The sequence below is a fragment of the Heterocephalus glaber genome, unplaced genomic scaffold (assembly GCF_053883595.1).
Source record: "Heterocephalus glaber isolate CG9 unplaced genomic scaffold, H.glaber_assembly_v1.0 deba00001556, whole genome shotgun sequence".
NCBI classification, from domain to species: Eukaryota; Metazoa; Chordata; class Mammalia; order Rodentia; family Bathyergidae; genus Heterocephalus; species Heterocephalus glaber.
In genome coordinates this window covers 4,807,694-4,833,887 of record NW_028258347.1, presented here as the reverse complement: position 1 = coordinate 4,833,887, position 26,194 = coordinate 4,807,694, and the positions used below count along the sequence as shown (strand labels likewise).

At 44.3% G+C, this 26,194-nt stretch overlaps 1 protein-coding gene and 1 long non-coding RNA gene across 7 annotated transcripts in view; one reads left to right on the top strand and one right to left on the bottom strand.

Moving 5' to 3' along the window:
- The window catches only part of Emc2 (ER membrane protein complex subunit 2), a 33,984-nt gene extending 12,516 nt beyond the window's left edge, over positions 1-21,468 (bottom strand). For 2 of the 4 annotated variants that reach the window (XR_015442982.1, XR_015442981.1), the window contains exons 1-7: positions 21,300-21,468; positions 12,823-12,936; positions 12,150-12,214; positions 11,687-11,772; positions 9,923-9,980; positions 2,755-2,840; positions 2,540-2,599 (exon numbers count right to left, since the gene is read on the bottom strand). Coding sequence is in view for 1 of the 4 variants with exons in the window: in XM_087190826.1 (XP_087046952.1) it covers positions 2,540-2,599; positions 2,755-2,840; positions 9,923-9,980; positions 11,687-11,772; positions 12,150-12,214; positions 12,823-12,936; positions 21,300-21,339 (509 nt within the window). In the remaining 3 variants the exon portion in view is untranslated. The remainder of the gene's footprint in view (positions 1-2,539; positions 2,600-2,754; positions 2,841-9,922; positions 9,981-11,686; positions 11,773-12,149; positions 12,215-12,822; positions 12,937-21,299) is intronic. The other 2 variants (XR_015442980.1, XM_087190826.1) reach the window with 2 other exon arrangements.
- Positions 21,469-21,609: 141 nt separating this feature from the next.
- Positions 21,610-24,579, top strand: LOC110350369 (uncharacterized). Of its 3 annotated transcripts, XR_015442984.1 has the most exons (3): positions 21,610-23,289; positions 23,389-23,542; positions 24,195-24,579. It is a non-coding gene; the product is annotated as an uncharacterized LOC110350369 (long non-coding RNA). The 3 variants fall into 3 exon arrangements; XR_015442983.1 differs by having other exon boundaries at positions 21,610-23,542; XR_015442985.1 differs by having other exon boundaries at positions 21,610-23,542; positions 23,733-24,579.
- The last annotated feature ends 1,615 nt before the right edge of the window (positions 24,580-26,194 follow it).

Here is a 26,194-nt window from a genome sequence, read left to right as displayed (position 1 = left end):
TTCATCCTCCACCACCACTGAACTGTGCAGTGGTGAAACAAGAGCCCTGCTGAAACCGTGTAAGTAGAGGGCTCTGGAGAGACCACTTCAGAGCAGCGACCCCACTCCGTCTGAACGGTGCCCAAGAGGCCGGGGGCCCTCCTGCCCATGGGACGCCTGCAGACACAGGCGCGAGTGCTCACCGTGGGCCACGTGAAAGGCTGCTGAGAGTTACTTACCATCATCTGTCCCCTACATGTAAGGTCCCTACATCACACCAATGCCCGAGGCACTGGCTTTCAGTGTACACTCCAGTCTCACCATGTGCAATGAGTCACAACAGCTAACCCTTAGCATGTTCTCATTTTCTGTCTCACTCTATGTCATGCATACTCTTTGAAATGTATTTAGTGTGTTAACTCATTTTATCCCACAAAACTCTAAAAATGAGAAAATTATTACCACTATCCTATAGCAGAGAATCCTGAGGCAGAGCCATAACCGAATGTCGGGCTGGACCCTCCAGAGCTTGCATCCTTCAACCGCTACACACGCTGCCCAGATCCAGCCCATCACAGTGAAGAGCCTTTGGGCCCAGCACGAGATTGTCAATGGCAACAGAAAAAGTGGGTGCAGCAGCCACCCCACACCGAGGGGCCTGAGGCGCCGCAGACTCTGCAACCCACCAGCCACAGAGCCTCAGTCCACGCAGGCTCCACACTTGCACCCAAGATCACGTGGCTGTGTGCTGTTCATTTTATCATCCACAACTCAGTGCTGGTTCTTCAAATACGACAGGGTTCAGTCAGGGACTGGGCCCATAACTGGAGGAATGGCAACCTACCTAATACTTGTCACTCTACAGAAAAGGGAAAGTTGTCTCCAACATAGATACCCAACTTTATTACACGACAGTTTCTTGGAAATGTGTTCTTTCAGCTAAGATGATGTCAAATTTCAGATTGAGGCTAAGAATAAATATTCTAAGAGAGTTAAACAGGTTGAGAGCTGACTGGTTCTAGCAGAGCATAAAGCAAAGTAAAATGGGCAGGGAGGACTCTGGTGAACTTAGGGTGGTAGAATTAGCAGTAACTTTTGACTTGGTCTTTATATACTACAGGGCTTTTCAAATTTTCTGCTTTAAGTATTCTTTAACTTAAGAAAGGGTCCTGGATTATTTGAAATGTTTTAAAATACTTTTAGTTACAAAATCTTCGAAAACAAATTTTAAATGACTATCACGTTAAGGAACAAAATAAAAGTAATCTTGGGTCGGGGATTTAGCTCAGCGGTTCTGGCGCCTGCCTCGCAAGCACAAGGTCCCAAGTTTGATCCCCAGTACCAAAAAGAAAAAAAAAAAAAGTAATGTTGATTTTTTTTTATTGCACTCTGAAAACTGTTTCATGTTATTTAAATATAAGTGCCATATACTGCTCCACATGCGCAAAGGAATTATGAGTATGTTCAAACCTATTTACACATAAGCAGGTGCGCATCCCAATACAGCACACCGCTTCCTGACCAGACTCTGACAGGCAGGCGGTGGCAGTGCTTAGAAAGGTGCCTAGAATACAGCACACACTTCATTATCTGACAGCTAGCACTTTCATTTTACTTCCACTTTTATTAAAATTATGAAACTACCTCAATCTTTACTTCATATTATATATAATATTTTATATATATTATATACATAAAATATATATACACACACACCTACACATACATGGCTTGGTCAAGGGCAATACAAAAATATCTTTATCCTATTTTATTTCCTATGTCAGCTGTTTATAGTATGAGAAAAAGGTTAACTATTCATTCATGCACAATAACGCATGAGAATCTGACTCTACTCTCTCAAGAAGAGGGAAAGAAACAATGTGATAGACTTCAGATTTTAAAAACTAAGGCAGAAAAGAAAACACTATGCCTCTGGGTGGAGGTTAGCGCTAATGCTGTGATATTAGAAAATTTGCACTAAGACTCTGCACTAATCCTCTCACACTGGGATTTCCTCCTGTCACTGCAGCAATACAAAAGCCAACAAAAACATTAAATATCCAATAAGCAAGCTCCTACAGCACTCAACATTCTTGATTATTCTTGGTTTTTTACCCAGGCAACAGAACGCCTTTACTCTGGAAGAGCTGATTCTCCTAGCACTAAGGCTAATAAATGCATACAATTGACAGAATTTTTAAACAGCAGGGAGTACAATACTCTTTGTATATAAGAACAATTTGAACTCTAAAACCTCGCTATTTTGGATTACCAAAAATAACCTTAGCTTAACAAATACAAGCCTTTCAAACTGTAAAGAATGCCACCTGTATTTGAAAGAAAAACATATTTCCCAAAGAAAAGTAAACCCAAATGACCTAGTCAAAGCTATTCACATATTACGACCAGCAAATTATTTATTTTTTTTCACTTGCTGCTTTATTTTGTTTCTCATTTAAAATGAGAGGCGATTCCCACGTTCTTGATACTCTGAAGCTACTCTGTTTTCTGAGGGAAGAAACCGCATTCTGCACAGTTTTCTGCATGTTTAGCAACTCACTCGTGTTCGCTGATATAAAGTTCTGCAAGCTCATGCCAGGCTTCCTGGTCACCAACAAATCTGGCGGGAGGAAAGGAGAGCAAAGTAAGTGTGTGGGCATTCGCATTCTGTGAGTGAACAGCATGGAGACAAGCAGGAAAGTGAAATGCAAATTCCACTTTAATTAAAAAGACGTCTGAGAATAACAAAACACAATCTCCTTGTAAAACACTCACTGCTCCAGATACTCATTCAGCTCCCGAATGGCCTCCACACTTTTCCCCTGGGCTTTGCGAATGGCAATCTTACGCTTTCTTGCAGCCTATGGGTTGACATTAATAAAGGATTAGCCCACATGATCCCCTGGGTTTTTGTCAGGAAGGTAATCTGACTGTGCAAATTATTATCTCAATGCCAGTGAAATCCCATTGTGGAACGACTGCTCAGTGAGAGTTTAGAAACACACTCCATGACATCCCACTGGGGAATTCAAACACTCCCAACCATCACATATGCTTCACTTTTGATGCATATAATACACGCATTGTTTCAGCCAAACAAGTAAGTACCCAGATTCTGATGATGACAAGCCAGCAGGAAACCCCAATCTTTATCCACCTAAAGTCCTTTCTGCTGTAGATCTGTATCTTGCGAGGCAGAGGGATAGTGAAGCATAGAAAAAATAAAAAAAGAATCTGACCAAGGCCACTTGGATGAAATCATACAAAGGCAGTATCTATAAACTTTTCATGATTTTAAGAGTAAAATCTACCTTTGTCTTTCAAAAGAATAAAATAGGTCTTGAAAGAAATATTTTATAATAAACAAATTCTTAAAGCTTGCATTTTGAAGTCTAAAATATGGTTGACATAAAAATCCATGCCATTCATTTATGTATTCAGACGCATATCGGACATCTATCATTTGTCAGGCACTATGCTAGACAATGAAAATACAAAGATAACAAAGAAGGAGATGACTTCTTGTAGGAGCTCAGTCTCGAAAGAGACAGGTAAGTAAAATACGTGAGGTGATAAAGCTGTCCAGGCTGGAGGACACCAAGGAGGACAGGCTAACGGCTACTGCAGAGCGGGAAGAGGACAGCCAGGGAGCAGAGGGTGCCTGATGCCATGGCCATGCTAAGATGGAGACACTGCAAAGAGCAGGACACAGAGCAGGAGGCCGGGGGGGGGGGGGGGGTGTCTCGCCCAGAGGCACCACCAGAGCAGGGTCTGGAAGGTGCATGAGAGGCCTGTGCACCCTGGTAAACTCGCACCCTTGACCGCTTGACTCATACAGAAGGACACAGCCCTGTGATCTAGCACTCTGGACGCCCACCGCAGGGGCCGATGTGCAGGACTCAGAGGCTATCGCAAAGGTGACTCAGGCTGACTGCCGTCCTGCTTGTGCTGCTCGTGCTGGCGAATTCGAAGCTGGGATCTCCAAGGACAGGCAGGCTCACCCGCTGCTGTGAAACAACTCCTTGTTGGTGTCAACAAAATGCATTCCACTGAGCCGCCTACAGCCAGAGAGATGTGAGGAAGTCGCTAAGGAAGTCAGCAGCTACACTGCGAGCACTGGCTACAACCCTGAGCAGGTAGCTTCTGGGTGGAATGGTACAGGGCTGCAGCCAAGGGCTCACGTGCCTTGGTTCAAGCGATGGCAGGTCCTTCACAAAGATGGCGACACCAGTGGGCCCACAGCGCAGGCAGCTTAGGCCTCCACCCTGCCACCCACTCGCCCAACTGACAGGCCTCTTCGGCTGCCCCTCCAGACGTCTATAAAGCTTGTGCTATTGGTACGGTCCCTGCAGGCCAAGTGGGGACTGGGGCTCTCAAACCTGCACAGTGGCCACCTCTGCTCCAGCCCATGTCACAGCTGAAGTAAAGTCTGCTGAAACGCACAGTGAAGCTTCGAGCGAAGGTCTTCCTGGGAGCAGTATGGGCTCGTGTCAAGAGTATGTCTCCCAAAGATGTTCTCCGTGGCAACATTGCTGGTGACAGCAAAAATGACCCAGCCATGGAAGCAGCTGGTTTCCCTGCTCAGGAGATTACCCTGAGCCATCCACGCCAGATCGGTGCTGGCTGGGCCCGAGCTGGACTATCTGTCACTCAGTTCACATCGCTTGCAAGTTTGCTGAGCTGAGAGAAAAGATTGATCACTGATCTGGCAAGAAGCTGGAAAAGGACCCCAAAGTCTTGAAATCTGGAGATGCTGCCACTGCGCACATGGTTTCAGGCCGGCCCATGTGTGTCGAGAGCTTCTCTAACCGCGCTGCGTCGTTTCACTGTTCACAATGAGACACAGGTGCTGGTGTCAGCAATGCAGTGGGCGAGGAGTCTGTGGGAGCTGACCCGGTCACCAAGCCTGCCTAGGAAGCTCACGGGGCAGAAGGAGCATCACCCCGACACCTGCCACCCCGGCCTTCCCCACTGGCAGAGGACAGGCCTCAGAACTGTCTCCAATTGGCCGTTTAACTTTAATAGTGAAAGACTGTCACTGTTAATGATAACAACCCTCCCTTTTCGAAAGGAAAGGAGACTGTTTTGTGGACTGTGGGGGGGGGGCAGTTTTAAGTTACTAATTTTTAAGATCAACACTTTAATGGAAAGAACTTGACCAAAAATCTGTCACAGAAATTTGAGACCCATTAAAACAAAGTTTAATGAGAAAAAAAGAAATGGAGTGACAGGGACATGATTCACCCTCCTGCCCGAAACAGCCGAAGAGGACTAAATAAACTACTTAAGGCACAGGGCACCAGGGAGCAAGGCCAGCAGTCGCTGGGCGGTGGAGACAAGCCAGTGAGCCCTACTTTTACCACCCTGGGAGTTTCAGGCTGCAGGACAGAGGGAAGAAAGCCCGATGAGTTTCCAGGTTCAGAGGAAGGAGCTCAGGGTCCGTGAGCTCAACCGTGCGAAGTTCTGAGCACGCAGGCAGCACGGGAGATGGGAGGGCCGAGAGCCCTGCGGAAGGCTGCACGGTCAGCACTGGAAGGCCCAAGACCGAGCTGGGGAGAACAGGAGGACAGCGAGCGTCCCAGGGAGATGGTGGCTAGCACTGAAGGAGACCACGCTAAGTAGTCTGAAATAATTACCGACTTTCATCCTGCATTTCTTTCTTGTAATCTCTAAGGATATTCTAGATTTTTATAAATGTTTTGCTTGGATCAATCTTTCTAAAAGTTAATTTGAATCTTAAAAATGAAAACTGTCCTACATTTTATGAGTGGTTTTAATTTAAGCCGTCTGCAAAACAGAATATTGGTTTAATACATGGATGAAAATTTCCATTATAAAATATGAAACCTCAGAAAGTACTTGATATAAAATTACTATAAAAGAAAAATAATTTAAAATCTTAAAATGTCTAAATTTGAAAAATCAACATAGAATATACAATGTATCATACACGAAATAACAATGCTGCTGGCGGAAATGGCACCACACACCCAGCAGCACACTACCAGCAGAGGCCCAGTCATCAGTCTGTCCTCACCTAATCCATGACCAGGTGGGAGGCTGTGGGAGGCTGCAGGAGGCGGCGGCAACGAAGCCAGCCCTTCACTCTGTAAACAGCCCAGGCCTCAGCTGAAGTAGCAAATCCTGGGCTCCTGGACACGGCACATCTCTTCTGTCAGCTTCTTACTCATGCAATGTCTAACCCACAGCTCAGCTCGGAAGCGTATCTCCAAAAGGCCACACAAAATCCTGAATTCCCAATAATTACCAAGCAACCAGAAAATGGTTCGCAAAGGCTTCTTAGTTTTTGGACCTTACCCAGAACATACAAAAAGGTTTCTCACAAAGACCAATTTCTTTCTACCAAAGCTTCCCTAGCAAAACATTCTATAAAAATGATGCTTAAGAGGTGTAAAAAGATAAAGACAAGGCACTTGTCTTTATACACTGTATAAGGCAGCAGACTAGCATTTGAAAGGTCACACTCAAGAGTGTTCTAGTCAGAAATGGGTATATATTATTGCCAAGCAATCAACAAGGGCCTATATAATTTGTTTCAAGCTTTGAAAGACGTTAACTAATCTTCATCCCGTGGTTCCACATCTTCCACAGTACATAAAACTGGGCTAGTCAGCAATTTTCCCTGAAAGATACTGAGCAGCTCTGAACACACAGGATCTGCAGAGAGATGCTTCCTGGAGAAGGGCTGAAGGACTGAGGTCTCCCTGCAGAACACAACTGGAACCCCAGCTTCGGACCTGAGAACCCAGAAAGGTCAGCCGAGTGACAGCAGGGCTCCAGGCTGTCCTGGCTGAAAAAGGTGACATCTGGAAAGCATTCACTCTTGGCACAGGGCTGATCACACCTGCACAAACCAAGCCATCCAATATTGGATTTACCATAGCAGAAGTTCACAACACGTGGCAAAATCTAATGTTTCTGAGACATGGAATCAACAGAGACAGAAACTACCAACCCTTTCTGAACACACGTGTTCCACAAGCATTCACCCAAGGCCTACAGTAAGCACTGCTCCATGCAACAGGCATGGTTTTCCTTTCCTCAAAGAGCATTCAAAGGATGAAGAGTCCACCTCCATCTCAAAAGCAGGCAAAACACAACAAAGCGACCGGCACTGGGTTATCTAAGGGGTAAAAGTTCACAGGAGCCAGACCAGGACCCATTGACAGTTTAGGGACTGAAATCCTCACACTTGAGAGCCGCTCCTCCCATATCCACAGCTGGGTGCTGCCTGTCTGTGTCTCATTACTACCAACTCTGCTTTCATTCATCCCGTCCCCACAGATGCCGCTCATCCTAGTCTCGGGCTCCCATAACCTTTGGGCTGAAGCAGAAAAGGCTCCAAGTTGTGAACTTCTTCCACCTCCTCAAGTCATCATGTCCTGTATTGCTGACAAGTTACCTCTAAAAATACCTGATGGGATTTCCCTCAGTGAGACTTGGCTTCATTCTCCACCCTGTCTAAGCATAAAGATTCAAATGCAGAAGCCAGGCTCCACAGAGGCAAATCGGGCAAGGGGAACCTTGCTCTCTGTTCCCAACCAGAACAGATACAAACTTTTACTTGAGAAAGATGTCATAGCAAGTGGCTCAAAAAGAAAATGCAAACAGCTTTTGGAGCACACTAGAAAGTGTTCAATAGTCTCGTAATGCACAAGATAACATCTTCAACCAATCAGACTGGCAAGAACCAAAGTTAAAAAGCTCGTACTATGCCCCGGGGGAGGATAAGGGGAAGAAGGGGCACATACATGGCACCGGAGGCACAGACAGGCAGGGGCCTCTCTGGAGGGCAGCCCAGAGAGATTCACCACCATTCAGAATGCCTGGGCCTGCTGCTCAGATGCCCTACCTGGAAGGTGCAGCCCACAGAGGGTACCACCTATGTGCAAACCCCTGGCTCTAGGAGGGGCAGACCAGGCTCAGTGCAAGGGGTCACCAAGGGACTCAGAACTGTGTGCATCAGGGCAAAACTGGTGCGTCGGGGCAACGCCAGGGAAGCCGCAAAGGCTGTGCGACGTGGCACAACCTCTAAGTGGAGTACGCTGCCGAGGGGAGCACGCCGCCAGGGCCGTTCCAACGGCTCTCCCTACCAAGATGGTGACAGAAACACACACGCACAACCATGACAGGACATAAAAACATTCATACTACTTGACTAAGGCAAAGAGGGTCTGAGCTCAGGGCTAAAAAGACCTTTAAAAACTATGAATCACTTCATAAGCTGCAATCTTTAACATGTTTATGCATTAATTTTCAAAATAACCTCTCATGTAACTTTGAAAAAAAAGATGAGGAGTGGGTGTCCCATCTCACGACTTCTGGGAACTCCTCTAACCACCTCACTCTTCCCTCCCTAAGCTAAGACTGTGCGCCTGTGATCCACCTGGAAGCTGCTGCACACCCCCAGCCTACCGTCTGGTTCCTTGAAGCTATGTTCATTCTTCAAGGCCTGCAAGGCTAAACTCTCACGCAGCGATCACCAAAGAATCAGAACTGAATAAACTTTTGCAAAGCCCACAACACGTTTGTGACGTCACGCTGTCTCCCTAAAGACAAAGGCTAGACAGTACACGATCCATCCTCCCACTCCAGCAGCAAGCGGGCTGCAAACGCGACAGGCATCTCAGAGGATGACGATCATGTGTGGGGAGGAAGGAGAGCCCCCGGGGCCTGGACGACAAGTTCATTTCTACCCCAGACACCTGGGAAGACAGGCACAGGGCAAACACAACAGGACAGCCCCACATCACTTCCGGACGACGGAGGACAGCCACAGCGGCGTCTTCAGCAAGGCTTGAGCTGTTCACTATTAACATGACATCTTCCACAGTGCTTTACTGGTTCTAACTCTCATGGGGCTTTGTTGACTTCCTCAATCTAAGCCAAGTGCTCTCTGAGGACCAGGGACAGAACCACGATATTTACTCAGAACACAAACATTTTGGTGGCTCACGAAAGATTCTCAATGCTTAGAAAGAAAGGAGGGACTGAGCAAGGATTAAATAATATCTAATGAAAGAATAATACATTTGGCAAATACAATTATTCACCTTATTCAAAAATATTTACCTACCCACTAAGGGAGTTACATTTAGTCACTACCACCTCATACATATTCCATGAAAGAAACCATTCTGATTTCGCTTTTAGCCAGTCTTAGAAGTCATGAAAATCCATAAACTATGGAAGGTACCACAAAGACAGAACATTCAATTACATATTATCTCATATCCTGAAAAAGTTAAATACTTTAGTAAAAGTATCCCCAACTTGTAGAATATAAGTAAAATGTTTGACTTCCAATTCTAAGAAAATTACTTAAATTACTAGTTAGTGATATCAACTTGGTATGAGAAAAATATATGAAACTCAAAAACTCCTTTCAGAAAGTTTATTTCACTTTTTTCAACACAATATATGGCTAAGTGGAAAATGAAACAGGTGAAGTATTCTAAGTGAAATAAGTACATGAGAAATTCTTCAGGAAAAGACAAAAGGTACATTTTATAAGGGTCTTTAACTAAGATGCCAAGCTATCAGGATAGTTAATTTTTTAAATTTTCTAATTTCAACTCTTTTACATTAACTCAAAAAACGAGTAAGCACACAACCTGGACAGCTAGGTGTTTCTCAGCCTTCAGAGTGTTGTGAAAGCGCCAAGCTGTGCCAGGCTTTTATGCAAGCACGCAGTCTATTTTTTTCCAATTCCAACTAATTTCTTTTCCAGTAAGACATCTGAAAGTTAAACTTCACTGGAATGTCTTACATCTATATAAAATAAAATGTGGCCCACTGTAAACGACTCATCTTAAGAGCATGAAGCCTAGCTCCAATGTATCTTTCCATCATTTCCTTGGGGAATTAATTTCACCCCTTAAATTAAACTTAAGATTGTTTTCAGGACAATCTGCAAACTTACAGTGTTTGTTGGATCTTCTTGCAAAATTCGATCGTACAGCTGTATAGCATCATCATACCTATTTAAAAGGAAAAAAAACATCGAGACTCATTACCTTAAAAACATAGTGATAAACAGTAAATACAGAAAAAGATTAAATGGCAGGGCTTTAACCACATTCAAAATTGTTACCCAAGTCTTCCCATCTCCATTTACCAGTAAATGTTTACAATATTCTAATTTTTTAAAGAAAACACACAGTATCAATTACTTACAGAGCTTATCTCAAAAAATACTGATTCAATTGGCCCTAAACAGAAAGGGATAAAGAGCCCAGGTTGATAAGATAGAGCAAGCACCAGAATGACTCACACAGGGCAGGGCAGAAGCTCGGACACTAGAGTCTGGAAGAGTAAGGACCCATGCAGTGAGGGCTCGGCTCGGCTCGAGTGAAGGGTGTGGCAGAGATGGAAATGGAAACAGACAGATGGACACTCACTTCTCCCTGCATTCCTGAGTATGAGCAAAGTCTCAGGTAGCCCAAAATGCCAAACAGTGCGCGTGTGCTCCACACACCTGACGCCCAGATTGAACTGAGGGCGTCCTCTTCACCTAGCATCAGCGGTCCTAACCTACCAACACGCGCAGAAATCCATTCTCTCCTATTGCCCTTCTTTTGTCCTTAGAATATACATTCAACTTCCTCCTTAGGTTCTGCAGCTAGGTATCCATGACAGCACATCAGATGCAGCAGTTTTCACTCAAACCTCCACCTTCCTCATCCTGTTTGTGTTCTACTTGGCTGATGACAGCTAAACATTCAACACAGAAAACCAAAAGTCGTATTTGGTATCTTTCCTTTGCTTCTAAAATGTAACGGTGACCCTTCGTATCTCTCCCCACGCCTCTCATCCACCCTATGTCCCTACACTCCAGTTTACAACACTGCTGCAGCAACCTTGGAGGCTGTTTTCCTTCTGAGGCTGCTGACTACACACCTTCGCCAAATGGACAAATGCAGCTGCTACTTTTCCTCACAATCCTAGAATGGACTCCTTGTGCCTTTAGTCGAAATTCCTCAGCAGGGCATATGAGGTCCTACACAATCTAGTACTCTCTCTATACGCAGCTGCAACCTTAGCCAAAACCCTGTTACACTTTACAGTCCAGCACGGTGAACTCTTATTCTCCCGGCCCTCCACAGAGGTTTCAGACGTTACCCCTGACGAGGGAGGAACAGCCCAAGTGGGGGCCGACGCACGCTCCACAGAGAAGACCTCCTTTTCTCCCTCTTCCAAGTATTTCCTTGGAAATGGGGTTCTGTTTTTGAAGATGAAAATCCCCTGGATTTGAAGATGGCACTTTCTATTTTCTTTGTTTTGAATGTGTTTGTGTATATCTCCCAAAACAATACTAAGAAGTTGGCAAAATTCTTATTTCAAAGGATTGAAGGTGAAAGAGCTTAAAAGAAGTTAAATAATGTGTCTAGCATTTTCAAAAGCTAGAAAATGCTAGAACTAGGATTTGAAGCCAGTTCTTTCTCTAAAACATGATCTAATTTCACTGGGCCAGAGGTGGCAAATGGATCACACCTCCTGTCACATCTTATTTCCTGGGAGCAGCTGACAAGATCTGTGCTGAAAAACCCCTGACAACTATATCAGAGATAAGCCATAAAAGACCATGCACAATTACTGACGTGTCCTGGTGTCAGGAAACCTAAACACAGGCTCTGCATATGCCATTTTTTAAATAAAATCACACTATTCACAAAGATTTGGTTACCGTTCCATGGCTTCAAATCTCATGCCTGTTAATCGCTTGACTCTATGACTGCCAGGGAACTGTCTTCTTAACTCCTGAAGACAAAACTGAAAAAAATAATTGGCAAAAAAGAGTTAAAGTCTAGTCATTAGATTATATGCCCTAAATGGGCCATAAAGAATGGTCTATATGGTTTTTACTGTGCCCTAAGGTTACTAATTAGTCTCACTTACTGTTTTTGATGGTTTTCATGTTTTGTTTTTTGAGGGGTTTTTTGTTTTTGTTTTTCCTGTGGTTGGGACTGCATCAGGGCATTGTGCATGTTAGGAAAGTGTTCTGCCACTGAGCTGTACCCTACCCTTCACTACTGTTAAGAGTGCATTCAAAACTTGTCATGGAAAACATTCGACTCAAGCTATACACTAGCTCTTCACTACTTATATATATTCCACAAAGCAAATGAAATATAAAATGCAATACTCACCAATGCCAAGTCATCCCGACCATAGTCTAGGGCTGCAATCATGACCTGCTCATATATGATCCAAACTAGATATGGAAAGAGGGGAAAGAACTGAATTTAACATAAAAACCAAATCCCCCAAACTGAAATTAATAAATATTGTATTTTCTGATATTTTAAAATGATTTATTATATAACTTCTGGAATTAAAGAAAAAAGCATACTTACAGCTCTCAGCAATATAAAATAATGTCTTACAAGGTAAAAATCTCTAATTAACACCTTTACTATTCTAAATACCTCTTTATAAAATACATTTTGGCCAGATCTGAATGTCTTTCTGAAACACATTTTGGCAAGACATTTGGCAGCCTTGTGAGCTTTAAAACAAAAATGCCTCTTTGACAGCTTCATTACTAGCAATTATAAATTCTCCCTTTTTTTTTTTTGGTACCAGGGATTGAACTCGGGACCTTGCACTTGCAAGGCAGGCAGTGGAACCACTGAGCTAGATCCCCGGCCCTAGCAATTATACATTCTCCTCAAGTTACCATTAAATTCCCGGAGACAAAATCACAGATGATTTGACCAGTAGAATAAACATAAATGAAGACAGGTTTAAAAAACATCAATGAAGAACCCTAAATGAGACATGTATTGAGCCTGAATGTAATAAATTAGCTGAGGAACGTACTATCATCTCCAAGCTTAGAGGCATACTCATTAATTAATTCTTCTCCAACTTCCACAATTTGCTCACTATTTCTTGAGTTTTCTTCCCTCCATTTTCTCATTTTATCTCTCATTTCTGAAAAAAATTAAACAGGCAAATTACTTACATACGTGGACACTTATAAACACATGAATGACAAACATCAAAAAACGACCACACATAAACTTCTGATTAGTGAGTTTATTTAGATAGTCGATTTCATTTTGTAACATGATATTCTGATGAAACTGATAAAGGAGAAAATCTCCTGAACAAGAGCAGCATACCCTTTAGGAGATGGCACCCATCTAGTATCCCAACGGTCCTGAAAAGCAGTGCAGGGCATGGTCTGCACCAGCCTCCATGCCCCTCCAGCAGTAAGAGCTCTTGACTTTTTTTGTTTTGGGGGATATAGGCTATTTTTAAATAGCTAGGGATTGTTTTTCCAGAATAAGCCACAGGATTATATTCAATTACATCAAAGTATTCAAAGTGTTCCTAAAGTTCACTCACTGATCCAAGAACATAAAATTTTTATAATCAGAATATCACATTTAGGCCATCAGCACTAAAGGGATTCATCACCAACTTCCTTCATGATACAGGGCTATGCAAAGAAAGAAAAAGCAAAAGAATTAAACAAAGGAAATCTCTGTTATCGCATTTAAACAAGGAATAAAGTGAGTAATGTAAAATAAGGTCAAGAGCATGGACAACGTAAGTCAATTACAACAGAACAGGGACCTGTGGAAGTCTGAAGTCTGAAGGACAGCACTGCTGTGGACTGAAACCATCTCCCATAGTCCACGTGCCGGAGTCTTAATCCCCAGTGCGACCACACTGAGAGGACAGAGCTTCAAGAGGTATCGGGCTTTGTTCTAATGAATGGATCAACGCCACCATCGCAGGAGGAAGATTTACCACCGGAGGGTCAGTCAGGGCAGGAATGGGTTCCTGGAAACAGAAGGAGCTCAGCCTCCTTCTACCCTGCACCCTACTCTGCCTTCCAGCATGCGATGACACAGCCACAAGGTCTCCACCAGGTGCAGCCCCGACCCTGGGCCTCCAGCCTCCAGAACCATGAACCAAGTAAATGTTCACTAAAGGACACTCAGCTTGAGATATTGTGTTTTAGCAGCAAAAATGGGCTACAGAAAGAACAATAATACAAATTAAATCCTTTAAAAATAGCTAAGCTAGTCTTCTCTTTCATAGGGTTATGGACTGAATGTCTAGGTCCCCTTTCAAACTCCTATGTTGAATTTCCTAGCCTCCAGAAGTGTTGCTGAAGACCACAGTTTACAGTGTATTTGTTATGGTGGCATGAACTGAGACACACAATTAAGGTTGGATTAACTGTCCAACTCCCCAAATGCATGTTGTCGTATTTTTATCCATCTGAAAATCTTGAAATACTACCTTCATTCTTCTAGCTGAATTAAATATTTGTTGAACAGATGAGTCAAATGAACTAGGACCCTAAGAAAACCTGTAAGAGAAGCATGTGAGATTTTCACTATTTCCCTATGTACTGAGTTCCTAGTTTGAAGCCTACAAGAGAAAAACTTATCATAACATGAAAGTAGATCCTGAGTGACAAAAATGACTCTAGAATTTGTAAAAAATCATTACAAATTAACTACTTACCAGTCCAATTATTTAAATACAGCATGACCAAAAAAATGTGTATTTTTTGTTAATTTTTATAAGATAAAATAACAGGAAACATAAAAACAATTTCATCAAATGTATTCAATACAAGAATGGAATTGAAATGACACCTGCCTGAGCAACACTAGGGAGTCAGCAGGTAAATAAACAGGCTGTTTACGGGCAAGTGGTTAACATGCAGTTAGTTTCTTCTTATGAAATCGAGACATCAGCTTGTTTCTCATCTCTGATAAAGTACCCTGAACTAATCAAAGGGTGAAGAGGAGTTCAAAAAGGCAAGTGTCACCCTACCAGAAAGAACTCCTGGCAACTCAAAATTTAGGAAACACAGTAGGATCAAAAACTGAGAAGATAAGAAGTAAGAAGAATACGTTTCTTAGATTCCTTTTATTTCATAATAATGAATTTGTTTCTAAAGGTGCAAGAGAACAAAAATTTTGGAGGAAAAAGAAAAGCAACATGATTAGAACTATACCCTAGAAAAATCAGTGGGGCAAACAAAACCCACAAGATGAACTGGAAAGGATAAAAGCTACATGAAAAGCAACCAGTCATGGAGCACGTACAATTGGTGCAAATGAATCTAAACTTTTACATGACTGCAAACCACTTACTCAATCTGGGCTTAGTTTTCCACACCTCTGAATGGAGATGTGTACTGCCTGCCGCCTGTGGCTGTGTGCAGTTAGGGTTAGCAGGACTGCTTGTGGAAGGACTCTGCCTGCCCTGCCCGCAGCCTGCTGCAGCTGTGAGCCTGGATCCAACCTGCTCTCCACAGCTCCCCCAGGTGCTAGACAAGAAGCCAGCAGAGCGGACTCTGACACAGCCAGCACCAGCACTGTGCCCGACGTTCCTGATGAAAGGACTTCCGTCCTACCCACTTTCAACGTCTCCCACTTCTGACCCAACTGGGGATCCACCTGGTCTCGCTGCCACCCAGGACCAGTCTCCAATAAACTGCACCCTGTGCACCCCTGGATCTGCTGTGGCCTGTGGTCACATGGGGAGCAGGCTGCTTGAGAACACCCACCACCATGGCAACTCGTGAGTGCTCGCTCCCGCCATGTGAGTGAAACGCAGGAATCAAGCAACAGCAAGAGACACAGACAATGGAAGAAATTAGGTACAAAGAAACCATGTGTGAGCAGATGGGAAAGACTGAAAGGATAGGCAGCGACAACAGCACAGTCCTAGCTACAAGCACTACGAAGCATCCACATGCATGCAGAAGAAAGCTAAAAGCAGCAGCAAATGCCACCGGATGGACTCAGCAGCAGAAGACTCTCCAGGCACCCACAGGGAAGCACAGACAAGCGCCGGGCGGGACAAGGAAGGCTCTGCCTCTGCACACACCCAAATCAGGCAGCCAGCGGGGGGAGGCCGAACTGGAGGTCGCTGCAGTGCCTCTGAACTCCCGTAAGGACCGCAAGGCCCTTCTGAGGTAAGATTCCAAACTGAGGCAAGTCCAATCAAAACTCAGCAGCCCAGACCAAGACGTTTCAGGCACCAAGATGCTATACAGAACCACAGAAAAGGGAGCTCTCTGGGCTTAAAACGCCACCAACTCCCACACCTGCTGTAAATTCCAGGAAGCTGCTTTCACCTAAAGATGAACGAACAACAGGAAAGCGTCCAGGTCAAATATCTTTTACCCTACTGCAGTTTCCCACCTGTTTCCTCCTACTTGTTCACGGGCTCAGGGCATCAGGGGAAAATCTGATTTCCAAGAGGTTCCCTTTCATCTTCTGATACAGCCTATGCCTCTCACCTGGGGAATTCACATATACTCATGTTACTTCGGACGTATGCTAGAGACAGAGATGAAAAGCAACGATCCCTATGAATGACAGAAAAACTTTCACCTGCAAAATCATCCAAAGCATTCAAGACTCCCACTTGGTTTCTCATTAGTTTCTTCTTCCCGGACAGCAGCCATGGTGCCGTGGTTAGGAGGAAAAGGCCACCCTCAAACTGCTCACTCAGCCTCCAGTGCTGTCTCTGCTGCTTCCTGGCTACGTGACAGCAACTAAGTGAGGCGCTCTGCACATTCACATCCTCACACACCGCGGTGCACGCCTTCAGTCCCAGCACTGTGGGAGCCACAGCAGTGGACAGTAACTTCCAACCCAGCCTGGGCAACTAAGTGACTTAGTGAGGCTGTGTCTCAAAATAAAAAATTTAAGAAGGGCTGGGCACTTACCTCAGTGCAAAGGATCTGGGTTCAAGCCCCACGGTCCCACGGCCACACACACACACACACACACACACGCAAGGAAATAAAAGTAGTAACATCTGTAGCATATGGTTATTGTGAGCATTTGAGTTAATGATGTGAAGACAGTACCTGGCACGTGAATGCCAAAAAAAATTTTAACTGCTATTAATATTTTACCATTTTCACGCACACTGTTAATCCCCTTTGGTTTCTGAACCAAGAAGGGCTGAAGTTTCTCCCTAAGTCAGGTACTGTGGATGATGGAAATACACTGTTTTAGGAAAGAGAATGAAGTGGCGCCTCAGTTTACAAACTTAATTTGTTTTACGGTTTTGGGGACGATGACTGTGGTCATGTTTGTCACCTAATGCGGAGCTTGGGAACAAAAGCAAAATTGTGTCAAATGCTTTTGTTTGTAAACCCAACTGTTTGCAAACACAAGTGTTCATGGACCAAGCCATTACTGCACATTTCTAAGCATAATTCATAAGAACAGGTCTATATCTTACAGGGCAACCAGGAGGTGTCTTACTAGTGAGCAGAGATACAGTGTGCCATCCATTTGTCCAGGGTAGGGGAGGCGAACCCAAGGCACGCGTGCCGCAGCGGGCTATTTGTATCATTGAAAGCTCTAAAAGGTTCCCTATCACTGCTCTCGGGTATAAAGGAACAAATGGTATCCATGGTGAGTTGGATGCAATAGGCAGGAAAACAATGAAGAGTTCAGTTTTGAGTTTTACTGTGGAACATCCAGGAGATGTGTCCTACAGATAACTGTAAACAAGGATCTCCAGTTTGGAAACGAAATCTCAGAGTCCATTCTACGAAACGCATATGGGACCATCCCTGTCCTGTTCAACACTGTATCCTCGGGAACTGGAATAGTACCTAGTGCAAAGTACCCCACTGTATGTTTAACAAGTGTCCAATTTAGCAAAATATTTAAACCTGGATGTGGATGAAATTAAAAAGATACTTAATCTTTTTAGACCTCTTTGAAGCTGATTAGATAATTGAATCATCTTTTCCCTGACACAAGCAGTTTAAATATGCACTTAATTTTGCACACTAATTTCACAGACCACATAACATGCCTGAGTCAGAAATCTACTAGTCTCAGGTTTAACAACTGCTGATAATATAGTAAGAAGAGAGGTAAGGAAACCACACAAAAGTGTCGGGAGCCATTCTACATAATTTGGGGGGTAAAATCATTTCACAATTAGATTATGATGAGGGCTGTCTTAGGCCTAGTCATCCTGCCTACAGGCTGGCTATGGCACGGGGAAACATAACTCCATTTTGCCTTTGGTCACAGCTGAGGCCTCAATAGTCTGGGGATGCTGTGACACTCAAGGGCAAGATTCTATCAGCTGAAGACATCCTGGTTCTTTGAGGAGTAGTAATACAAAAAGAGACTGGTTTTCACCTGGAGAGAAACAAATTCCTCTTCAGCTTAACTCACTCCACCTACTATTGTAAGAGTATTTTGTTCATCTCACCATCCTAATCAACATAAGCTCCTCATGGACCTAAGATCTTCATCAGCACAAGATCCTCATCATCACAGGATTACCACCACCCACTGAGTCTTCTGATCCTTCCTTGATTATAAGATCTTTGTCAATTTAGGATTATCGCTGCCCTCTGAGTCAGACATCTGATACTCCCTATGACCTAATAAATAGTGGCCAGCTCGGAGTGTCTTTGTCTTTTGCCCGCTCTGAGGCACTGACCTCCCGGACCCCATATACTTTGAAATTATGCAAGTCTCTACTGCCTTTTTTCCTTTAGCCCTCGAGGTCCCCTTTTCTAGGCAGAGGATTAATAGCCCTATGATACAAAAGAATTATACAGAAATATAAAGAGCAAATGGACGTAGAGAACTCACCAAAGAAAGGAGAGAACATGAAAGAATGTTATTAAGAAACCAAGGAAAGAACTTTTCCTAGAGGGAGTAACCTACAACAAATTAGCACAGATTTACAAAACACAACCATTGGCGCTGGCTTTAGGTTTTCCTGGAGACCTTAAAGGAGATGTAGGAGACGTAGGAGCCAGTAACCACGTTGTGGTTGCTTAAGGAACTAAAAAAAAGTAGAGCCAGCAAACAAAAACAAAACTCTCCCAAATACTATGTTATTTAAAAAAAAAAAAATAGTGCCTATTATGTCAGGCATTGTGCTAGGCATTCTATCCATATCTTGCCTAAATACACATTCTCAAAAAACTTGACTACTCTTTTTATAACTCTAAATTCTCTTTCCTACCTGCAAACTTCTAATCTTCTACATGACAGAGGCTTTCAACTGGCTGAATAAATAAACATATATTTTACTACTTCTGTAGAGCCTATCAGAGACTTGGAGAGTGTCGGACTTTCTAGATAGGACTCTTTAAGTAGGTGATGAGCTTTCCTATTCCAAGAATACTAGCACTCTTTGAAATAACCAATTCATGACCCCGTTCAGTGGAACCCTAAAAGACACAGCTGACACTGCCCCTCCCCAATCCTAAATGCAACACTAATCCTTCTGCTGCCCTCTTACACCCTAAACTCCTATCACAGATCACTGATGTAAGACTCTAGAATACTCTTAAAATGGAATTTTAACTCTAGAAAGGTCTAAATACTTTACAAATAAGCAAACTATTCTATTAGCTGAGTCATCCAAGTTTACCTAAGTGACTGAACTAGAACACTAAAACCAGAAAAATGATTCAGACTTAGAACCTTTTTCTGACTATCTGCTAGTGTTTACTATGAATTCCATTAACAATTCATTCAGTTCCTCCTGCGTGTCAGGAACCAGTGGTATGATGTGAACAAAACAGGCCTTGTCCCTGTTACTCTAGGAGAGACAAAATTAAAGCGTGATTGCCTAGTGCTTCAGTAGTATGGGAACACAAATCCAGGGGCTGGTGCTGATTTTGTTTGGATTTTTAAAAAAATTTTCTTTCCTTTTAAATTTTGGTGAAGGGATAGGGAATGAATGGTGGGGAGGACAACTCTGAAGAATGCTTAAGTGTAAGGGGGGCAGAGTGAGGCCAAAGGGAACAGCAACCCAGGGCAAGGAACAGCACATGCCCAGATCACAGCGAAGCAGCAGCATGGACACTGAGAGAATGAAGAGGCCAGCACAGCCAGCCAGAGGGCAGGGCACAGCTCAGGTTCTGCTGAGACAGGGCAGAGCCAGATCAGACAAAGCAGAGCCCTAACCTTTCACCTAGCACTTAGCAGTTAAGCATGCACTTCAAAAGATTTTTTCTTTTGCTTCTCCACAAAGTTGTGAGGTAGCCTTTATTATTCCAAACTTAATTACTTCCTTTTCTTTGGAACACTCACCACAGGGTAAGGTCTAGACCTGTTAACTAAATCACCTTGTCTGCTGGCAGTCACACACCTGCCTGTGGTACTATCACCTAGAAAAGGTATACTAAACATTCGCTCTCAGAATGCCACTTAGAAAGGTGAGATGTTTACATTTTTTTAAAAGCTTTAGAAAGAATTACCACCTATCTACCTACCTTCCTGCTGAAGACTTACACTCTGACACAGCATTTAAAACTATGGGTTGTACGTCTGTCTTCTTCACTAGACTGTGACCTGTTTGATAGTGGGCAATGTACCTCATTTAACTTGATATGTAAATGATTTAGCACTAAGCAGTTAAGACTCCTGTTTGACAAAATGGATTCCTCCAATAAAAGTAGAAATATTAGTGTGTGGCCCTACAGGCTAGAGAGCCAATACACTACCGAACTCAGTTGAAGTGCAGAGGAATTTTGTTTCCTGTATGCCTGCAAGTTTATAATATTGTACGTACTTGATTTATTCATGAAAAAACTGTAAATACAATTTTCAGTGCACGTGGTACCAGGCTGTTATTTATAAACATCCCAGCAAGGCATTCATTGAACACATCAGCTACTGAAGTTTACTGCCCTGTGCTAAATGCTGGTAACCTGGATTTCAAGAACACGAATTTCATGCTTCGCTGACACTGAAGTTCCTTCTCTCAGGCACGGAAGTTCTTGAGAAGGGAAAAGTCCCCCCTACAGAACAGGTCAAGGTTCGGCAGTTTCTAGATCTCAAGAACACAATCCATCTGGGCCAAGCACAGAGGGAAAAGACCGTCAGGTGAGAAGCGTCCCTTCCAGCAAGGGAGCCGGTGCGGGCACAGAGGCCAGGCGCGCAGGGGCCGGGCGACCGGACGGGGGCAGAGGCGCCGGCTGCAACCTCAGGGTCCCGGGCCTGCTCCGCCTGCCGCCCCCAGCCCCGGTCGGGTCCTCCTCCAGAAGCGGCAGGGCCGGGCCAGGCTTCCGGCAGCAGGAAAAGAAACAGCGGGGCCGGTGAGTTCTCCAGCCAGGCTGGGCCTCGGAGCCACAGAGTCCGGGCCGGGGTCGGGCGGCCTCTGGCTCCTCTGCGGCTCGGCCAGCTCGCGGGCGCCCAGGGCGGGTCGCGGCCGGCACAGCGCAGCCCCGAGGGCACGGGGCCTTCGGACACGTTTCCGGGCCTTCGGACACGTTTCCGGGCCATCGTTCCTTCCGCCCGCCCGCTCACCGAGGTTACCTTCCCAAGTGACATCGTAGAGCTCCGAGACCTTCGCCATCTTCCCGGAACCTGCAGGTACCGCGCTGAGGGGCGGGGCGATGCGGTCACGTGTGCGGGACCGGGCGGGGCCAATGACGACGTGTCTCCTTACTGGTCAAGTGGGCGGGGGGCGGGGGGGCGGTGACCGCCGCGCACGTGCGAGGGGCTAAGCAGAGAGGATTGGGGGAGGCGGAGCCGAGGGGCGGGACTGACGGGGGCCAGGGCCGGCGGTGGGCGGAGCTTAACTGAGGGAGGTGGGAGGGGACGGAACCAGCGGGCGGAGGGGGCGGGGATTGGGCCGAGGCGGAACCCTACGGACCCCAGCGGCTCTGCGTCCGCCGCAGTCGGCGTCGGCGTCGGCGTCGGCGTCCCCGTCCCCCCCTGCCAGCGCGGTCCCTCCCTGCCCGACCGGCCGCAGCTCCAGCGAGACAGCGAGGTCTGAGTCCGCCGAAACCCCTGGCCGCTGGGTCGAGCAGTGCAGACCGCGGACCGGGCCGAGGCAGCCGCCCTGAGCCCGCACCTCCTTCCCGCCGCACCGCCGGCCCGGAGCTCCGCCTGGCCCACGGCTGAGCTGCGGCACAGAGGCCGCACCGCGAACTTGGTGCCCGGAGACCGAGGACCGCCGCGGGGACTGTGCGGCCGGAGCAGGGAGCCCTTCCGGATTTTTAGAGTGTCATTCCAAGAATAACAAAACTCTAAAACTTGGCATTATTTCTAAAATTCTAGAACTCTGGATCTCTGTGAAGTATGAGAAAATTCTAAAGACATTGCACTCAGAATGCCCCTTAATGATTCATTTAATGGCCAGCTGCCACACTGTCATTGATGGTTGCTTGTTAACAAACTTAAGCAAGCTAAATTTTATCAGTTTTCCCCTAACAATATGTAATTGATTCCAGGTGTGGAACATGAACACCATATAAACCCTCAGAGCCTCCCAGTCCCGGCACAAAACCTCCTCGAGCCAAGGTAGCTGACCTGGTGGTGCTCTGCTTCGGGGAGGGCCTACACATGTTCACACCCTGGCCTCCAGGCAAATAGTGTTAGACGCAGCACCCAGTCGGGAGAGGCAGAGGGCCTCCCAAGGCACACTGCTGCAGGGTGAGGTCACTCAGAGTCAGCTGTTCTGCAGAAAGAGCTGAGTGTTGAACAGAGGAGTACGGAAAGGAGAGCACTGATGGGTTTCGAAAACCGAAGCCAGAGCGATGAGGCTCCTGCCTAATTGTCTCTCCCTCTGAGACAGATTCAGGGTCTGGAGGAGGGTCAAAAGATTCACTTCTGAAGAGGTGGAGAAGCAGTCACTTCTTACCTCAAAGAACACCATGCCACTGCCCTGTGTTTGGAGAAACGCAGAGCTTCTCGCTGTCGAGCGGGACCTGGTGATTCATCCAAGGTCAGTGCCGGCAGTTGAGGGAGGAGCTCCAGCAGCTCCTGAGGCAGCCTTCACTTTGCCCCCAGGGCCTGCACACACTGGAGGGGGACAGTCTGCTCCTGAGAACAAGACACCTGCCCTGCCGAAGCTGTGTTTCCTGGAAGCTTGCCTGGCTTCTCCAGCTGGGGTTAGGGACGCTTCCTATATGCCCGGTATTCTTTGTCCTTTCCTCTCCTCAAAGCACCGATGCCACTTGCTGGATTGACAATTTGTGTCTGTCCTAGACTCCAAACTCTCTTTTGGCGCCTGCCTGACATAGTCACAACCTGTGTTTAGGTCCAGTAAGTGTTTTGGGGGAGTCAAGAGCTCCATTAAAACAGCGCTCACTGATCCGAAGACACCATGAGCCAGAACAATGTTAAGAGGTCAGGCGTGGCCTGCAATCCCAGGACTCAGGAGGCTGAGGCAGGCGGATCACCGTGAGACTAAGGCCCATCTGGGCTACATAGTTTGAGGCCAACCTGAACTGCATGGCGAGACTGTCTCAAAAAAACAAACAAACATTTTAAAGGAAAACGTTGAAACAAAAATAAAAAGGTTGTCAATTTTCAATTTTGTTAGTGAGAACATTAACAGTAACAACTACGGTCTAGTTTCACATCATTTCCTCTTAAAATTGCTTTTTTAACACCAAAGGAGTTTCGAAGACTCATGAAGCAACACTTCCTGAAACTGAAACTTCTTCACCAGAGGCCGGTGGCCAGTTTCCCTGGGCGTGCGAGGGTCACCGCGCATTGGGCCCCGGGGACGGCACCCTTGATCCATCTGCCTGGCACCGGGTCGGTGAATGGTGAGTCAGCTGTTTTCAAGGTGGGAACTTCCAGAGATTTGCTTTTTGAAAGTTACTCCTCCAAATGATGAAACTTGTTTCCCATCCTTATTATCTGTGTCTTTAAAGAATCACTGCACATCCTGAAAAATGATTTCCAGCTGCGATTCATTATTTTTCTTGAGAGGTTTTTTTTTTCTCTCTTTCCTAGTAAACCTCTGAAGAAGTGAACATATTAGAAAGTGAGAGCTACTGTAATTCTGTTTATTTTTAAAACATGCTGGGGAAGAGTTGCTCCAGTCTGAGCTAAGAAGGAAAATAAAATTATACTCGAAGTATCTTATAATGCAAAACATTTCTGGCACATTTATTTTGGATATAGCTCTTGTCTCATAAAATCAAGAGAATTCATTTTGGTTAAATTTTACACTAGCACAGAGAAAGTATGTTTTTCATTTCACATTATTTGCCTCACAAGTCACAAAAATTTTCCTTGATCTCAGTGTCAAAATAGTGAAAGAGCATTTTTATTATAACTGGAGCATAAAATGCTGTTATCTCTACAAATAAGTGTGTCATTAACAAATGGAAAAGACAATAAAGAAAATACGGCAGCGGTGTCTCTACTTTAAATTTCACTTATTTTGAGAGCCCATGGGATCTGTTACTGCAGCCTTCGGGAAAGCAGAGCCATCGCTATGAGGACATGGAGAGAAGAGCTCCATGCTGCTGCAATGCAGCCCTGACAACGGACGGCAGAGCGGCCGGCAGCCCCACCTCGCCCGTCCCGGGCCGTGGTCCGGGTGAGGACCAGTTTCTGAATCCGCCTCGGACCGCCACCGATCTATGCCACTCCCTCTTTTATGTACTTTCAGCCGTAACTTCCTTGATACCGTTAGCAGCAGGGAAAAGAAAGCCTCAGTTTTTACACGTCAAAGCATGATATTCTGTTATAAAATAATTTTGCAGGTAACTTTTCCAACTGAAACGTTGCTTCTTAATAAATCAGTAAATAATGCAATATGTATATACACAAATAAAAAATCTCATGAATTAAAGAGCTCTGTTTTCTATACACTCTAAAGAAGAATTATGCTTTCTTTTACAAAGAGTTTTTCTTGCCTCAACAGAATTCTTTGAAAATAAAAGTGTAATATATTTGACTCCAGTTTGAAAAACATAGTAGGTACCATCCAACTTGTGGAAAGTAATCTACCTTTAATGTAGTGGTTGCCCTAATTGAGATACTACCTAGTTCATTAAATGAAGGAATAACTAACTTTGTACTTAAAATTGGTACTTAAATTTCATACTTTAGTACTTAAATTTAGCATTTAAATTTCCTGCTTATGATTGGTATTAATCTAGCCTGATTTATCACAAGTGTGGCTCATAAGGGGTCATATTTGGTTTTCATTTGTTGCGTAGACTAATATGTTAAATCATTAATTTTGAGCACAAGTTTTCCTATTCTAAAAATTCTAGGAAATGAAACAAAAATGTCAATATCATTTTTGAAAAGTGTTAATAATAATAGCTAAATATTTTACACTATCAGGAGCTAAATTTGATTTATCACTTATGAAAATAGTTATTTTGGCAGCATAACATCAATGAGTGGATACTAAAGTGTCGGCACCGACAGGATTATCAGCCCATGCTGCACACTAAGCACAATTAATTGAAAAACAAAAGTTCACCAAGAGTGTGCTGGTCTGATTTGAGTGAATGGCTGAAGTTTCACATTATGATCATTTAAGATCACTGCATGAAACTAAAATAGGCAAGTTTTTTTAGTATAAAAAAGAAAGTTTTTTTAATTTAAGGGAGAGAAAGTATGCATCATTTAACAAAATATAAAAAATTTTGGCTAAAAGACTGAAATAGATGAGCTTCTGGCATCTTTGATTTACTAGTGGACAAGCCTATGAAGCGACAATTTGTTTCTGAAGAAATTGTCACAAAGGAATAGATACCCAGATGAAATTGTAGCCATGCGAAAAATGATGTAAAGAAACTGGTGACACAAACATAAGGACAGGCTAATTCTCACAGTCACTGCCCAAAAGAAATTCTGTTCAATTTTCAATTGCAGCTAATATACAAAAAACTGATATTCCATGGAATCTTAAAAGCTTGATTTCTGACTTTGCCAGTTATTATATGACTTTATGTACATCACTGACTCTCATTTGATAAAACGTAACAATATGTACCTCAGAAGGTTGTTGAGAAAATTAACTGTGAAAGTGTCGGCGAAAACAGTACAATACTTGACAGATGCATTAATTTTAAGTGGTTAAAAGTAATCATTTTAATGAAATCATCATTTCATTGATGATTTCTTTCTTTTCTTTGTTCAGTTTTAGTGCCGGATGATATAGCAAAAACTAAGTTTCTTGATGACAGTACAATAGAAGCCTGAAGTAGATTTGAAAATAATATCTCAGAAGTAGCAAAGTAATTTCCCCTTGTTACCTTTTGTCTATACTTTACTACTATCTGTCCACTTTAGATCTGCAAACTCTGCAGACAGCTGTGTTGAATATTCAGTCAGACATCCAGGAAGCCTGAATGTTTCCCAAGGAGACAGAGAAGAGCCAAACAGCAGCAGATTACATAAAACAAAAGGATTGTAAGGCCTTCTCCAGGTTGTAGATTTTCTTTTCTTTT